Below are 19,149 nucleotides of genomic sequence, written 5' to 3'. Positions count from 1 at the left end.
CGAAAAGGAGCTTCTTTTTTGAGCTAAATCACATGAAGCATACGGATCTGGGTGAATCAGTGAGCCAGGTGAAAGAGTAGTGCCGTGTCGAGTTTCTTCTCTAATGTAGTCGCTTCGGTAAGGTCGAAACTTGAGTAACTAGCACAAAAAAAAAGAAAAATATGAGAAAAAAAAAAAAAAAAAAAAAAAAAAAAAAAAAAAAAGGGAAAGGAAACTTGAGTGAGGCCGGGAAGAGAAGAAAAGAGAGACGAGAGGTTGGAAATGAAGGCGACAATGAGAATTCATCTATGCGCTAAAGCAGAGGTGGTGAAGGGACCTGACCTCCTCGGCTTCCCAAGGGTGGGTCTCTAAACGGGCTAGTGTGGGCCCACTTGTTTATTCATTTATTTTGAAGGGATAAATGGTACCCTCCGTTGTATCTGCCGGTATGGTGTGTTTTTAATAATTTATTAAAAGGGTACCTTAATTTTTTTACAAAAAAATTTCTTTTTTGACTGATTTTAAAGATATAAAATGTCCATTTTACCCCTCTCAATAATAAATTAATAATTTTTAAAAGAATTCTGAAAAATTTTAAATATTTAAAAATTAAATAATCAAAATAAATTAACATGTTTTCAAAAAATATTTTAAAAGCTATTAGTTTTTATTTAATTAATGAAAATGCAGTTTACACATTGTAAGTTCAAAAAATTAATTTCTAAGGTATTAAAAATTATTTTTTTTAAAAGTGAATGTATCGTTTTAATATTATTAAAAATATAAAATATCAATAAGATATTTTGTTATATTAAGGATTATTAAAATGATTTTATTCCTGTTTTGAAATATTTAGGCACGTACACATTTAAAATATAGGAAAATTTTGAATAAAATAAAACTATTATAATAATTAGGGAAAATTTATTATGTAGTTATTATAATTGTTTTTGAGTAATTATTATTTCTAAGTTCTTTTTTAAACAAAAATTATTATGTTTTAATTCCACTCTTGTGGATGCATCACATAGTATAATTTTCACTTTATTTTTTAGAGATTTACACGAATATTCTGAATAAATTTCAGTTGTCAATTTAATTGGTGCATTAATTTTAACTTTTGATAAAGTTGTTATTTGATCTTAGAGTGCCAAAATCAATTAATTTTATTTTTGTTTGACTAAATAAAAGGTGAAAATGATATTTTTTTTAGGTCTTAAATGCAATTAGGAGAGGTGTTTACTTATGTAGAAGGGATATTTTAATTATTTACAAAATATATTCCGTCACGTTTGTTTGTAAAAGAGTGTTTTTTTAATTCTTTTAAAAACTTAAAGTGCTGACATAAAAAATTTTGAATTTCTCAGTAATTTAAGTATAATGCAGAAAACATCAACGTGAAATGCTCTTAATTTTTTATAATTAGCCATGAGTTTTCATATTTTCATGTGAGTTGTGTTAAAGATGATGACGTGGCAGTCGGCACGTGGAGGTGGGGCAAAGCTGCTTGGAGAGTGTGACCTGGGATATGCATCGTTCCCCAAATCTTTCGCGCGCTTGTTTCTTCTTTTTTTTTTTTTTTTTTTTTTTGGATAATCGCCCTTCTGACCGATTTAGGTGATTTAGGGGGTGTAATTATCCTAAAATCGAGGCGTTTATGACTTGACCTTAAATTCTCATTCAATTCAAGGTAATGATGCCCATTAGTGGTTAATCATTAATGATTATAACCTTTTACTTTTCCCCTCTCACTTGTGATTGTCAAAGATGGAACTGTGGGTGTGAATATCCATGAATTCGTATTTAAAAAAAAAAAAAAAAAGAGGACGAAAAAGAAAAAGTAAATGTGGTGGGTCGTTCAATCTTTTCAACACAATTAACGGCTTTTCAGAATGCCACTTTAGTTATAACTATAGAAGGCAATGGAATAGTGATCCTAATGGAAAATGCAAACAAGTGAAAACACGGCTAAATCAATGCTTCCATTTGCTGTTTTCCATTTCGTATAAGAAACAAGTGTGTATTGGTTCTTTTTAACTCTTCTAGTTCTGTCTCCCTCCCGAAAAATGGTAGGATTTGTTTTATTTCTTGTTGCTTGCTTTGCGGGGTTTGAACAAAAATTCAAATCTTTGCACGGTTGTAATGTGCCACATTTTACCTGTCTCAATTTTAAAGCCCGTTTAGTTGGAGGATTCGTTCTCTATTCGAATCATAATTCATGATTCGCTACAGTATTTTCTCTCACAAAAAATATACGTAAATTGAAAATGGATCTAATTTAATCATTCTAATCCATAAACCAAACGGACTCAGATCTAGTTCTGCAAAATCTTTGACAGGAAACCTACGTATTTCTCAAAAGGGAGTTTTTTCCCCTCAAGTTTAAAATGGGAATTTTTATGTAAATTACGTACTTGAAACGGTTTGGAAATGGGATATTCTTTCTTTGAGCTAGATAATAATAATAATAATAATAATAATAATAATAATAATATTTATAATTGGAGAACCAACATAACTTAAAACTCAACATAGATAGATGATATAAAAATTTGTGCCAAATATATTACTTGAAAATAATGACATTTAGTGAAAAGAATCAGGAGTATATATGTCATAACATAGCACAGTGAAAAAAAATTCACCTCAAGTATCCCCACAATTACAATGCTATACCCCCCCTCTTCTCAAAGAAAGAAAAAAAAATAAACAAAAACCAAAAAGGAAAGAAAAACAGTGCTTTATGTACATCATCCAAAACACCACTTATCGGTAAACCCCAGCTCCCACCTCTTCCTTTTTCACAATTGTTACCAGGCCCCTATTATCTCACCTATTTCCATTTTCCCCCAATTGCTTATTCATATACATTACCAAAACAAGGAAATATACCCCCACCATGTGAAGACACCAAAACTCCCAATTATCTCTCTTGTTGCCCAAAAACCACAATAAGCACAATTTAACAAGGAAACAAAATGGTCCATCTATATTAATATAGAAGATATAAAACTATAAGGGTGAGGAGACCCTTCTTAAAGGACACTTGTGATGATTACCTTGGCCTAGTTGATCGGGTTGGAAATGACTGAGCAGGCTGGAGACTTCTTTGAGGAGGGTTCCCGAAAACCATGGTCTGCGACCGGTTTACCATGTCTACCATGGATGGAGTTTGGTAACTCTGCAGAAGGGTTGTGCTGTCTGTGGAATCACCTCTTGCGGTTGCCCTCTGCCATGAGTGTGAGCTCAGTCCTGATAAAACATAGGCTCTTCCGGATTCCTCATACACGCGACGGTTTGCCATCCTCTCCTGCATCTCCTTTAACTCGGCGCAGAGAGCAGTGCATAACCTGTCTCCGGTTTGTGCAGAGGCAGTTTCAGATAATGCCCTACGACAGCTCTCAAGGATAGAGACTGCGCCAGCCAAATCGCCATTCTCAGCTGCAGCTCTAGATTCAGCCATTGCATCTGCGGCGCAGAGCCTGTTTCTCTGCCTGTCCACTTCAATTGACACTAGCTGTTGCCTGGTTACCTCAGGCCTCTGGATCTTTACTTCGATGGCTTCTTGCGAAACCATTTCTTTGGTGATGGGGTCTCGGAAAACACATCTCACAGTCAGCAGTGAAGTCTCGGCACTAGATCCTTCAACTGGAACATCAACATTCACCAAAAAGTCCCTTTCTTCTTCGGCATACAAGTCTCCAACTCTGATTGATCCTATTCTTGCATCAGCCATCATCATTGTCGGATAACTTCCTGCTTTTATTGAACCCAGTCGCAAACTCGGATGAACACACTCAACATTAACCTCAAGTTCTTGCACAACCACGCTCAGCAGCCCCCCAATGCATTGCGCAAATGCATCCTGGATCACGCTCTCAGCTTCTATGAACGAAAATGTCCCACCAGAATTCTCGGAGATGGAGTGCATAGAGGAAGCATCATGGTCCGCACCAAATCCAAATGCATGTACTGGAATGTGCAAGCCTGCACCGTTGTTTCGATGAATCGAGATGGGAAGAAGTGACTGGTAATTTGTTCGGGCATTTGACCCATTAGAAGCATTGACAGTATACGTATCCTGTCCATCAGAAAGAAGTATGATACTGCCAATTGGGTTCTTCAATTTGCGATCCCCTAGCACCTTGGCGCCTTTTCTGAGGCCTTCAGCTATGTTAGTTCCACCATTTGAGATCAAAGAATTAACAGCCTGTAGTGCCTGCTGCCTTCCACTCTCGGTCATACGACGGAGCGGGAAGAGACGGCGAGCTGTGGAGGAGAAGGCAATGACCGAGAGCCGATCAGAAGGACCGAGGTTCTGTACCACAAAACCCATAGCTCGTTTTAGCAAAGCAAGCTTTGTGCCTGCCATGCTGCCACTAACATCAAGCACTGTGACAAGGTCAACAGGGGCACGGGGATTTTGAGATGCTTGATTACCACTATTCTCTCTAGAGATGAAAGGAGCCTTTAGGTGGATTAACACCGTGAAGTTATTGTGAGAGCTTAATCTTGGGACAGCTGAAACTTCGGGATGTGTTTTGATATCCACTATTTGAGCACGATTGTAATTGGTAGCATCTACTTTTGATGCACTTCCGTCACTGATCTCAGGTTGTTGATCCAATACTTCATCATCATCAAAGACAGCCGGCTCTGCGGCATGAAACAGTGAGGCAATCTGCCGGCCTGCCTCCATCCGAGGCGAAGGAAGCCGTCGTAGAACAGTCATCCATGCATCATCTTGAGGCCAGCCAACTGGGTTGATTCTTAGCGGGCCATTCGGAAGATTACAAGAAGGGTTCTGAAAGGGTATTTCCTTCCATTTTGCCCTGCAAACTGGGCAAATTTGGTTCCCATGTTTTACATTAGAGGTGATGCAGTGGAAGTGAAATGAATGCGAGCATTCTGCGGTGAAAATGGCGTGTCCCTGCCCTGGCTTCATGGTGGCAAGGCATATTGCGCAGGTCCTCTGCAGATAGGAAAAGTCAACCTGGTGAGGCTATAATATCATATTGTTACAACTTTCCAGAATTACAAAGAGGTTATATTATTATGCAAGCAGAAAAACATTATAACAAAGGGAGTTAAGCAATTTCCTCGGCGGAAACAATTTATTTGAACTTAGTTGATCCAACCTGAGTCATCAACTCACGGGATACCTAAAACGTTCATTTTTTAGCACAACCACACAATCAACAAAAGACTGTCACTATCTATCAAAACACAATGCCAGTCACGGGTTAAGAACCTCAATTTCACGGGTACCTTGAAAGCTACCTACAGCCCACAAGTGACAAAGCCACAGATTCCCAATGCTTCCAACGGTATCACTTATATATATGCTTATAGAAAAATTGGTAACTGTATTTTGTACAGTCACGCATTTCATCATATTTAGAGTCTGGTTTAGGAATTAAAAAAGAAATTTCTTAATTCTCAGATTCTAAGAAGTTAGCTTTAATTCAAAATTCTAAAACCGACTAAAACCAGATTTGAAAAGTGTCAACTCTCGGAAGTCTTCCCAAATCATGGAGCAACATCCCAATTCAACCTCTCTTTAAAGAAAGGCAACGTGGGCACCTGCTTAAAATATAATAATTTACTTTTTAAGGTTATTGGATTGGATGTGTAGAACATTGTAGCATCTATGCTAACCCCACTGTGCCCTTGCAGCCCCACTGGAGGGACTAATGCCTAAAAAGATGAACTGGAATGCAACATGTCTGGCACTATAAATTGCCAATATCGAGGACCGTTTTAGATTTTATTGAATCACGACTAAAGAATAATACTATGATTAACAGTTCTTTGGTAAACCAGCTTGCTAGCCCACCCAAAAAGGGGAAAAAAAAAAAAAGGTCAGAGTTTGGGTTTCCCAATGCTTCCAACGGTATCACTTATATATATGCTTATAGAAAAATTGGTAACTGTATTTTGTACAGTCACGCATTTCATCATATTTAGAGTCTGGTTTAGGAATTAAAAAAGAAATTTCTTAATTCTCAGATTCTAAGAAGTTAGCTTTAATTCAAAATTCTAAAACCGACTAAAACCAGATTTGAAAAGTGTCAACTCTCGGAAGTCTTCCCAAATCATGGAGCAACATCCCAATTCAACCTCTCTTTAAAGAAAGGCAACGTGGGCACCTGCTTAAAATATAATAATTTACTTTTTAAGGTTATTGGATTGGATGTGTAGAACATTGTAGCATCTATGCTAACCCCACTGTGCCCTTGCAGCCCCACTGGAGGGACTAATGCCTAAAAAGATGAACTGGAATGCAACATGTCTGGCACTATAAATTGCCAATATCGAGGACCGTTTTAGATTTTATTGAATCACGACTAAAGAATAATACTATGATTAACAGTTCTTTGGTAAACCAGCTTGCTAGCCCACCCAAAAAGGGGAAAAAAAAAAAAAGGTCAGAGTTTGGGTGGTCAAACCATTATGGAGGACATAATGGGAAATTAACGAAAACCAAGGGGGATGACTTTTTTGAAAAAGTAAGAATAATCATCAACAAGCAACTCTCCTACTCATCAATGATGAATCTTTCAAGACAAATAATAAGAAAAGAAATGAGGCACGACGGTTGTGAAAAATCAAAATTTTACAGTAGTGTACCAAAAAAGAAAAAAAAAATTACCTCTATTGGGATTTTGTTTTGAACCGTTAGATCTTATATTTGGTTCTGTCAGTTTTTTAGCGCGATTTTAACCATATCTAAGGCTAATAAACATACTTATATGCATATTTTGTATGCCCTACCACCATAGAAAACTTATGTGAAATAACCAAAGCTCATCAAAAGATGGGAAAAATGATGAATGATGAATAATTGCTCTGACTTTCCACTTATATATTTCTCCTTACTCTTCCAAATTTCCCTCCTTTTTTCCTTTCTTGAAGCTGATAACCCGCGGTCCACAGGCTTTTCTAAAATTACCATCAAAAGGAGAGAGAGAGAGAGAGAGAGTGGCAAGCAATGGTGCTGAGCAGACAAAACACTTGCCGTTGAAGGGAAGATGAAATGGAAAGGTACAGTAGGTAATGTGTATTACTTTTCTAATAAGCCAAAGGACAACTAGTCCCCACTTTATCTCTCCCCCACACAAAGTCCTCAAGCTGAAAACAGCATGACAAACCAATACCCATCATCTAATCTTAAAATCACAATCCCATCTCACATTACCACTACTTCTTCTTCTTCTTCTTTTTCTCTCATCTCCTTCTTTTACAATTTAACCCCTACCCCACATGAACAGAAAAACAATTGGCAAAAAAAGCAAAACTAAACAACAACAATAGTCAGAGATAATTAGATTAGACAAACAAACCAATTTACTAATCATGGAAAAAAAAGAATTCTTTTTTCTACATGCTTAAAAACCCATTATTGAGAATCTACCATGGATATTCAGCAAACAACACACGAAATAAATAAAATAAATTTGTGTAAAAGTTCCAGAGAATAAAAAATCGCACAAAAGATTAACATAGCAGAAAAAAAGAAAGAAAGCATTGGATTCCCACTCAATACTTCAACATGCAAAAGAAACAAATAAAAAACTAAAAAAATAAATTGGGTTAAGGGGAAAAACAAACCTTGGAGGACTTGGTTCCGCTTTTGGACAATCGGAGACCAGACGACGATGGGGTCGGCGTCGTTGGGCGGCGATCGGGGCCATGATCGGTCGGGGAAAGCGCAGAAGGGTTCGAAACGACGTCGGATAACCTGGCTGAAGCGACGCCGTTTGAGGGCGAAGAGTCGTCGGAAGTTTGGGGAACGTAGAGACAACTGTTGAGCCCAAGAGCCAGCTTCGCTTTTCTCCATTTGCTTCCCATTTTTCTTCTTCTTCTTCTCTCAAAAAGATCTACCCAACGAGATAGAGAGAAAGAGAGAAATAATAAAATCAAAAAGAAAAGAAAAATCAGATCTTGAACTTATTACCCATCAAGCTAATATTGGAAGTCTCGAAGTGGGCACAAAGCAAATGGACCTAGCTTCGTCACAAATGCTACTCAATGACCATTAGAGAATCGAGAGAGAGAGAGAGAGAGAGAGAGAGAGAGAGAGAGATGAATGGGAAGAGTGTGTGTATATGAATTACATGAATATGGGTGGAGTTGGTGGTGTTCATTGTAATTTGCAACGTATATTCTATTCAATTTTATTATTGGGAAAAACGGTTGATTGTTGAACGAGGAAAAGTTTGTGATTCATTCCTCTTTTCCAAATTGCCCTTGCCTTTTGCATTTATTATCTTTTTTGCCCTTCACAATTTCTATGTTTGAGGTTGTTCGAACCTTTGACATTCTTTATCCAAAAAATATATATACATTTATTAAAAAAGGGGTTTCTTTCTCATTTATGAGTCAAAGCTGCCTTGGCTGCGTTTTTGGTTGAGTTTTTAACGCTTGCCAAGAAAAAGAAGATTATTCTTTGGTTTATGGCAAAGAGCTTTTTTATGGAATCAAATTCCAACCTACCGTGGTGCATTTGGACAAAATTCTTGATTAGTTACTACGTTGAGATAATAAACACATTTCTTGCAAATGACTTAGAGGCTAGTATGAAATTTCAAAGAACAAATGTGTAATTTGGGTATTCTTTGCATTAATTTCCTCTATTCTCTTTTTTATTAGTAAATTTCCTCCATTATCTTTGTTGCTACTTGTACGAAATATATAGACGGACTAAATCTTGGCTGGTCATTTCGAGAATGTTTGATTGGAGGATTCAAACAATAATTTAAATCATGATTCATGATTCGTTACAGTGTTTTCTCTTATAAAAAATACATGTAAATCAAAAATAATTCTAATCACGTGATTATAATCCATGAACCAAACGTCTCCTTCATTTCATTGCACCAAACACATAATAAATCAAAACACACAAATTTGCACCCTTTGCTCTATGCCAAAAGCACAATGAGATAAAAAAAAAAAAAAAAAATTAAACACTTAACATTTTACGAAATAAATCAAATAATTAGAAGGACCTTTTCCATATATGTAATTTTTGTTTCGCTATTATGGTGGTAGCAAAATTCGCTTGATTGTTTACCAAAAAAAAAAATCACTTGATTGTTAATACAGTTGTCAGTCACCATAGCCAAAATAAATTCCCTCCTGTCATAAATCAATAATTACTCGATTTAGCTTTTCTTTTTAACTTTTAAATATACTGCCCTAGCTTCACCAACAATCAATTACCACAGTCGTAATGGGTTTTGAATGGGAAGATGAAAAAATTATACCAACCAATCTTTTCAAGCAAAAAAAAAAAAAAAAAAAAAAATCATACCAATCCTTATTTATTTGCATTTGGTGAATTTGGGTTGTCAACAAACATTATTCCTTTGAAAGTGATTTCTTTTTTTTTTTTTTTTTTTGTGAAGAAAATAAAAAGTGATTAATTTAATTACTTGTTTATTCTTTTTGCTTGAGGGCGTCATTTGTGGCAAAGTGGTTAAAAGTGACTAAATCCTGTTTACAAGGAAAAATAAAATAAAATTTTATCCAAAAAAAAAGAAACAAACTAAATGAAAAAAAAAAAATGCATGTATTTTGATTGTTTGGTAATATTCCACTGGACTCCTGCCGGGGTTGAATACTGACTAGGATGTATGAACAATGAAGAGAGGGATGTGCAATGGTTTGACCGATAAAGAAAAACAATATTATCCTAATAATTATGGGGATTAGCATATACGATTGCTAAAATCAGAAGATTGAGATCCTCTAGTTATTAGGAGTAAATAGATGTCAATTGTCAATTTTCTCTAATTGCTCCAGCGTATTATTATAGGTTTTTATTTTTAGCTCCCCTGATTAACTTTTCGGCCTTCGATAACTTGTCCATTAAAATTGTAATTGTAAAAAAAAAAAAAAAAAAAAATTCCTTTTAACTTCTTAAATTATTACAATTTGATCCATTTTGCTAACACATATTAAATTAGCAGGGGGAAATCACGTCAGACTAAGGGGTTATTCTTTTAGAGTGTGACTTAAGTACAGTTTTTGAGTTGAATTTGAGTTATAATTTGAGTTGAAGTAGTAGCTTGAATAAATTTAAGTAAAGTTGAATAAAGTTGAAATTTAAAAGAACGTGAACTTGAATAAAGTTGTAACTTAAGTTTACATTTTTTTCGAATTTTGTTGCAAAAGAACAACCCTTAAAAATCTCATTTCAAACCTTAATACGAAATTAGATCAAAGTCAAAGTTAAGATTATAGTGTGCGGAATTCAGAAAAGCCACATCTTTCTTGATCATGCGTATGGAACAACAGCATTAGGCGATGGCTCGGTGGACTTCACGACCTTAACAAGGCATATGCGGTAGTGGTTAGCGTTGCATTATTAGCATAAGCAAGGAGACGACTTTGGCGACCTTGCAGGCTCGGAGGACAATGAAGCCCCTTTAGGATCTTCACCTTGTAGCCATTGAATGAAAAGGGTTACGCAAATCCTCATCCATATTGCATATTTAAATATGACATTTATAAATTAAAAATTACCACAAAAATTTTAATGACAGTTTTCAACACTAATATATTCAAATACAATTTGAATTTTATTCTCAAACCAAATTACAATCTATTTGCATATCCAAACATCTGTTTGAATCACAACTCAAATCACTTAATTCAAACATCAAATCAAACAATATATTAGTATCCCTTAGGGTTTGTTCAAAAGGTATACTCAAATTATAATTTGGGTGCATTGGCGGAAACTTTGTGAGAGAGAAAATTTAGAAAATTCGAACTCTTTGTGAGATAAAAAAATACTGTAGCGCAAAATCATGATTTGAGTTTGAGTATAACTTCTAAACAACCCATTAGTAAAATGCATGGTGTTTAATTAATTAGAGAGGTTAATTATCAAAATTAAAAATTTTGGAGGCAAGTTACCAAAGAACGAAAAGATCGGGGAGCAAGAATACCAAAACCCATATTATTTTTAACTAACTTGATTATCTAAACTTTAATCAGAAAAATAAAAACTAACTAGCTTGGTTTGCAGAAAACTACTTGCTGCTTGAACAGCTTCAAACCAAATGTAAAATGGCACACCTACTTTGAACTAGTTTTTAGTCTCGCCGTAAGAGATTTTTTTTCCCTTACCCATTCTATTTTTTTTTTCTTTTTGTTCTCAATATTTATAATTTGTCACCCACAAGTATTGTTTCTATTGTGGTTGTAGAAATAATCCAACGATAAATACCCACATTTATCTTTCATAAATCAGGTATAGAGTTTGAGTATCTAACTACATTTAAAAAAAAACATTATTATTATCGGTATTTATTTACTTTTTTTTCTCAAAGTGCAATGTAACGAATGTTTAAATCTCAACCATCTCAGAGCTTATTTCGTTGCATTTTTGAGTTATGATGATTTGAGCATAGATCTTTAGTTAAATTTGAGTTATAACTTGAGTTGAAGCTGTAACTAGAGTTTGTGTTTGATTGTGTACATTTGAGTTATGATTTGAGATGAGAATCTTTTTAAGTTTGCGTTTGGGCGGATCAAAACTTGAGTTTTTTTCTTTCTAAAAAAAAAAAAAAATGCATTACCAAAAAAAAAAAAAAAAAGAAAACAATACTTTTTATAAGTTACGAGAAGGAATTTCAAAGTTAAACGAAACTTGGATGTGATAAACATCAATAATGGGCAGTAGACAGGTCCCGTCAAAATGCATAATTCAGCACAATCTACCTATAATTACTAATGAGATTTGTCCATGGCATTCAAAAGCAAAAAATGGCACATTAGTCAAGCCTTTATTCATCACTAACATTTTCTTTTTAAGGAAATGTATAATAGGGAGAATACAATTACGATAATTTATTACGTACTAATTTAACAATACTGCTATATATATATATATATATAAATAACAATACTGTATACCGTACAGCCAAGTAAGTTCAAGATTTTCTAGAACAACAAATAATAATAATTAAATTCAAGATTTTTGTCTTATGACTGTAATTTTGCCACGTATATGCATCACGTTATACACCTTTTTTTTTATAAAAAAAAGTGAAATATGTATTACTATAATTATTCTTTTAATAGTCTTCAATGCATAATAACCGCCCAACCACAAGTCATTTTCTCAATTTTGGATCTCTAAAAATAAATTCCCCAACTGCCGTGACTACCTAAAATCCCAAAAACTTACTCGTTGAATACTGCATTGTCTTTATTATTGCTTCAAGGGATTATATAATTGCTGCGTCCCTTGAAGACTCAGAACACGTCTTATCAAGCCTTTCACTTTTATTTTGCTTTTGCTTTGACTCTTTCTCATTTGTCCGAATCCAATTTACAATAATATTCACTGTTTATAGTTTTTGACAGATTATAGAAACTGTTGGCTGCCAACGGCGGTGGAGCGATAAATTAATATATAAGTTAGCTTAAATTGAGATTAAATTATTTTAAAGTGATATGTAGTAGAATTCAAAAGAACAATGTATTTTTAAAAAATCTATTATATAATTAAAATACAAAAAAAAAAATATAGAAGTGTGAATAGAGCCAGCAGCAAACATAAAAAATGCTAGTATCATTGATGTAATGAAACATAATCAATAACAATTATACACTAATATTATATACAACGACAATATTTAAAATGATGTCTAAGAAAAGTCAGAGACAACTTATTATAGATTCGAATGACTATACTCAATACGTAGGAACATGTAATAAAAAACGACAAAATATCACTACATACGTGATAAAAGAGAGATAAGCATTTTCTTATCTTATGTGATTGAGAATAAATGTAGGCTTTGTAAATAGATACAAACAAATGTGGAAAATATACAACAAGTCACGCTCCAATCCAAAATAAGGGTTAGTAACGTAGAGGTTCATTTAAAGATTAAACATGATTAAAAAAGTAATTAAATATTTGATAATATAAAAATCAAAATTAAAAGTAAAATATTAAAGGAATTTTTTAACAAGTCCCACATTTTGTTGAAATTAAATTACAAGAAAGTGATGGAGACTTTCACACAACTAAGCCTCCCGCATCGTTCAGGGTTCCACCCACATGATATACAATATTATATATATATATAAACATGTAAACTTTAAATTTTTAGACCGTGGTTGATGTCTGTAATACTTAAACCAAAAAAGAATGCAGTTTCTAAAATGAGGAACATGAATATATCAGTGTACAAAGCTATATTAACTAATAATAGAAAAGGACGGCTATTATAATATTCAAATACACCATTAGGACTTAAGCAATGTGATCGATGAAAGTCTAAAGAAAAAAAAAAAAAATATATATATATATATATATGTATATATGTGTGTGTATATATTGCCATAGAGGTTGCAAACGTTGCACTATGAGAATGTCTTATTTTTCTTGATCATTTGATTTTTGCTATCCCTCCTATCGTCCTCTTTTTTCTTTTAAAAAATATTTTTATGATATTCTTTTGAGACTTTAACTCTTTGAATTCTTTTTCTTCTTCTTTTTTTTTTTATGGCTTTATGACCCTTTTTCCTCTCTAAATGTACTAATTAAGAGTGGATTTGATCATTTTTCATATTTTTAGCTTACAATTTGATGTGTCTACTATATAAGCTTAGTGTGAATTAAAGAAAAGATCATGTGGAAAAAAATTAGATAAACATTTAGTAATAGCAAAAAAGTTCGAGTGGTACTATATATATGCTTTTTTTTTTTTAAAAAAAATGCACCTTAAGATCGAAACATACGCACACACATCTTTGTTGTTGTTCTTCTTCTTCTTTTTTTTCGTCCCTTTTGGGACCTCTTAAATCTCTTCCAATGGGGGATATAAGTGGTTTATCCCTATATCTCAAGTCGTTGAAATTGCCAAACCAACGGTGCCTCAAGTATATATGTAAATGAATTTGCACCCCATTAGAAAGACTTTGACTTATATTTAACCATGGACCACCTGATTACTGACAGTTGGAAATTAGAGCAAATGTACCTCTCCATTGCGTAGGAAGTGGGCAAATTCAGACGAAGAAAAGAAAAAATGTTTAGCACAAACAATAAGTTGCACTGATTTCTAGTAGCACTAGTAGTAAACACAGTAAATACGAACTTTGTAGAAATGATCCAATCGTACCACGCAATCCTTTAAAAGGCGTTCTGAGCGAGTTATTTCAGCTCCATGCTTTCTTTCCTTTGAATCAAAATTCAATCAAGTAGAAAAAAACAAAGCTTTAGGCTTTAATTTAATAAATTATTAAATAAATTCTACATTTTATTATTTGTTTGGTAGTGACCAAGTAATTATTTAGTTTATAGGAATAAAAGTCAAAATCCGAAAAATGGATTTTTCTTTGGTAACATAAGATTGAATTGTATAAAGAATCATGCGTATTCTTTTTTATTGATATTCTTGATTAGTAATCAAGAAATCTCTATCAAACAAAATAAAAAGAGTGAATTCTTTCTCTTTTTTCTGTGAAATTAGGCAAGGTAAGGGAGTCCTGCATCTTTCTATATCCCCCGAGAACCCCAGTTTTACTAAGAATCCCTTTTATTAGATCGTATTAGAACGAATTTTTCGGTAATTTGTAAGAAACTCTTTCTTTATTAAATTAATAAAATATATTAAAATATTCAATTTTCAAAATTATAAAATTCCAATATACATATACCAATAAAAATTTAGAATAGACTAATAATAAAAATAAATAATGAATAAAATAATAAATAAAGTGGATTATCATAGATTATCGTATATATTTCATGTATAAACATATAGAAATGATTAATAAGCCCATTTATTTATTTACACTTTTGATTTATATTTATTATATATGTTATATACTTATATTATCTATTTAATATATTAAATATTAGTATTTCTATATAGATTAGTATTTTTACTCCCTATTAGATTTATTCCTTATTGGTATCTTAGTATATACATAATATACTCTTATATTCTATATTCTTTAGTATTGTATATACTCAATACTCACTTAAGTAGAATTTTATTCTATTTTATTAGAATAGTATAATATATCTTTATAACAGGTTAAAATGTTAATATAACAACAAATATAATAATAAATAACAAGTACAAATATTAAATCGAGGTACTCATTCTATGACAACTATTAGTAACTTACCCGCTATTTTTACTATAGTTATTACGAAATTGCCACTCTTCTGGCAAATTGAACAAGCATGATTAGCATGAATACGTAAGTAACGTAACTTCCAACTTTTTTTAATTAACAACTAACAAGTATCTCCACTAGTTTACAGGACAATCAAGCCATCACATGTTCCATAAATTACAATTGTGCCAGTAAGATTTTTTTTTTCTTTTTTTTTTTGGGCAGTCTGTAAATGACGTGAATGGGACTCTTATACGGCCTAGTTTTATACATGGGTTGTTATAAAAATTAAGAGATATAAAACTGACAGAAAAATTTTAGAGAGATAAAAAAATAAAAAAAAAATTCTGACATTATTACTGTTGTTAAAAGTGTACATCTTTAAAATATAAAACGTCAAATCTCTAAAAAATTTTATAGTCTTCTCAACTGGTTGTTTCCACCCAAAAGACATTCTTGGGATGATGTTCTTCATCTAAATCAATTGCATAAAAAAAAAATTAGGATTTTTTTTTTCTTGCATGTGCATAAAAAGCTCAAGCATAGCTTTAGCATCACCTATTTTTAGTGCTAAACGCCGTTCCTTGTTAAGATAATTTCTAATGTCTTTTTCCAAACAATCAATATTCTCATGTCCACCATTTTACTTATGAGACGTTTAGTTTATGGATTAGAATCATGATATTAGAATCATTTTTGATTTACGTGTATTTTTTATGAGAAAAAATACTGTAACGAATCATGAACCATGATTCGAATCGGGATACGAATACCCCAACCAAACAACCCCTTAGTCAATGCGGACAAGGTTTTACTTGTGTCAACTCCGACACTATGTAGAGTGTCAATGCTATGCTTGTTAGGGGAATTAATCTTCCTATGGCAGGGAAAATAATGAGCTTGAGCAGGATAAAGTTCATGGTTATGTTCTTTAACAAAATTATGAACATACCATTTTCCATCTAATTTCCTTTTAACATGCAATATGGCCTTGCAATCTATCTTCAAGCAAGGACGTTGGTTAGAGGCATTATATTTCCGTTTCACTCCATGTCTTGTACAAACAAACTTGCAGTCAATGAATTCTCTAGATATCTTTGATCTACGGCTTGATTTCGTTGAAATACCAAATCCAAGATACTTAGCATACTTTAAGTAAAACGAAAATGCCTCTTGGTGTAATGGTGTGATAAAGCACATGCCATTATAAGGTCCTAAATTTTTGCGACCTTCATCCGTCGTGTCTTCTCTCACTTCATCGACAAAATTCTCGCCGCATTGATTCAAGTTTAAGTTTAAATCAATGTTCAATGTGATAGTTATCTAAAAGAGAAAAAATTAAGGAATTTGTAATTATTAACTTCCCATTTGTTATTCGCTAAATAAACATAAAGACCAAATAATGAAGAGTGTAGGTTATTAGAAAAGATCCACTTCTAAGTAAATGACATTATAGATTAAAAAAGAGAGAGAGAGAGAGAGAAAGGGCATTGATTCTTAAAAATTTCAAGGTTTTTTCTCTTAAATTTTTACCTTTTTTTTTCCTAATTTTCTAACATAGAATCATATAACCAAAAATAGCATCAAATTTCTAACTTAATAGATTTAAAAAAAAAAAAAAAAAAACGTCTAGCTAAAACAAAAATGTAAATCCATTACTAGTAAATAAAAATCTCATATTTTCCTAAAATTAGCAAGTGAGGTTTCTGTAAATATCTACATAATATATAATATATTTAAAAAGGAGAAAATACCTTTAACCCATACAACTTCAATGTAGTTTATCTACTCCAATAGTTAGAGAGCTCTTTCTATTCATTTTGGACGTTTGGTTTATGAATTTAGAATTATGATTCAGAATTATTCTCAATTTACGTGTATTTTTTATGAGAGAAAATATTATAACGAATCACGAACTATAATTTAAATTATAGCACGAATGCACTAACTAAACGAGCTCAACAGAGAGAAGAAGATGAAATGAAGGGCATTTAAAATGCAAAATGAAATTGGGATTTGAGGAAGACAGCTTTTCTTTCCCGCCCTTATTTTGTTAGGGGTAAGATCGTAATTCAACTATACAAGAAAAAGATAATAATTTTTTTTAAGTAGGCAGCAATATGGCCGTTTCGTAATAACAATAAAACTCATGCCTTCTTTCCTACATTTGTCCTGCATAGAAAGAGAGTGCGCGCTAGATATTGATATATCTCGACTGCACATAGCATTCCTCTATAGGAAAATACATGTCCAATTGCAATCTTGATAATATCTTTGTGACAAAACTTTACCATCCTTTTTTTTTTATTAATAAAAAAAATAAAATGTAAAAGTTTGAAAGTCTATACCAATATTTGCATACGTACGTCCCACGCTTTTTGATAGCATTATACAACAGTCTACTTGCTTCTCGTGGTTCGAGGGGCGTATTATTCAAATCCAAAGCATATATCATTTTGCACCCAAGTGCTTGTGTCAAAGATTGAGTTGCTTACCTCTCTAGGTTGTCTGTATTAGATTTATAATAATAATAATAATAATAATAATAATAATAATAATAATAATAATTATTATTATTATTATTTATGATAATAACAATATCACTTCATACACCACCACACGAAGGTCTAGCCCAACTACTTATTTTATTTTATTTTGTTTTTGATATGCTTTTAATTTGATGCCCTGTGGTTTGACACCTGATGAAATTTGGAATTTTTAAGAACATGAGTTCTCATCTTAAATTCAACATATTAATAAGTAGGTCAATGTTCTTATAAGTTGGTGTTGATTATTATATTTAAATAATGTTATTTTTTAGAGAAAATTGATAAACTTACCTTTGAAGTGTACGAGTCTAAATTTTTATTATTTATTCTTAATTAATACTCATTTAATTATTATAATTATTTGACTAAAAATTATACTTATTCGAAATAATAAAAATTTGCACTAAAGAGTATTTGTTCCCTCCTACTTATAACAATACTTTGAGACAATATTAATTTGCCTTCCATCATCTGTTTGCCCAAATGCCGAATTTTTCTCTGCCGCCCAATTGGCAGGCCGATAAGTAATTTATATGAGTAATCTTAACAAATACTCTTTAAAAATGCATGAGTCAAGATTTTTACATTTTACTCTTGATTCATAATCTTTTTAGTCAAATAATTACACTAAAAAAAGATCCAGACTTATACACATTCTACAATTCTCTCTAATTGCACTTTCATTTTAGAAAAACATTTGGTTGCAAAATTATGTGGTAGATATAATTTTATTTTTTTATTTTTTTTTTTTTTACAAAAATAAACTTTTGTACATATGGGCTCGTTCACTTCGCGGATTCGAGTTTTCAATTCGAGCTGAGATGTGACATTTTCTGAGAGCTTTTCACTGTAGCAAAAAAAGTTAGATGTAACATTTTCTGAGAGTTTTTTATTGTAAAAACATAAAGTTGAAAACTCGAATCGGTAAAATGAACGAGGCGATAGTCAATTTTTCTAAGCTAATGTTTAATATTTAACATACACTATATATGTTAGTATTTCTAATGGCTCAAGCCGGTTATCTGCTTTTGTAAAATGTAATGATTACAACGGACTTGGTGCTTTCTGAGACAAAAGCCACTCGTATAACAACGGGACCATGGCTGTCGCTTTGGTTGCATCGTGTTGCTATACGTCCAAATCATTTTATAACTCTTTCGTTTTTCTCGATAAGGTTTTGAGTTTGGATCAGTAATGTTGCATTGAATAGTATACAGATATTTCATATATAGTATGAGAAATTTATATACCAAATAAAAATATTCTACCTTATAAAATTATTTAGACACACTACCCTTCTATCCTTGTAACTCCTGTCAGTATTATTAACGTTAGTCAAGTGGTAGCGTTCACATGGACCCCAAACTGAACAGTGCAGATTCCTCCTGTTTCAAAGCCCATGTGGTGTTTGTGTCAAATCCTTTTCAAATCTGTAGCTATATATATATATATATATATATATGTA

The 19,149-nt window shown here is 32.5% G+C and overlaps 1 protein-coding gene across 1 annotated transcript; it reads right to left on the bottom strand.

Moving 5' to 3' along the window:
* Positions 1–2,569: 2,569 nt before the first annotated feature.
* LOC21391425 lies at positions 2,570–8,052 on the bottom strand. The gene is made up of 2 exons (XM_010091660.2): positions 7,591–8,052; positions 2,570–4,951 (listed from the first exon to the last, which is right to left on the bottom strand). The coding sequence occupies exons 1-2, from the start codon at positions 7,828–7,830 to the stop codon at positions 3,035–3,037; spliced, it is 2,157 nt and encodes a 718-aa protein (XP_010089962.1). The 5' UTR covers positions 7,831–8,052; the 3' UTR covers positions 2,570–3,034.
* Positions 8,053–19,149: the final 11,097 nt, after the last annotated feature.

Source organism: Morus notabilis, unplaced genomic scaffold, assembly GCF_000414095.1.
Source record: "Morus notabilis unplaced genomic scaffold, ASM41409v2 Scaffold922, whole genome shotgun sequence".
Taxonomy (NCBI): domain Eukaryota; kingdom Viridiplantae; phylum Streptophyta; class Magnoliopsida; order Rosales; family Moraceae; genus Morus; species Morus notabilis.
Note: the sequence above shows the minus strand (reverse complement) of the source record. Positions and strands in the feature narration are given on the sequence as shown.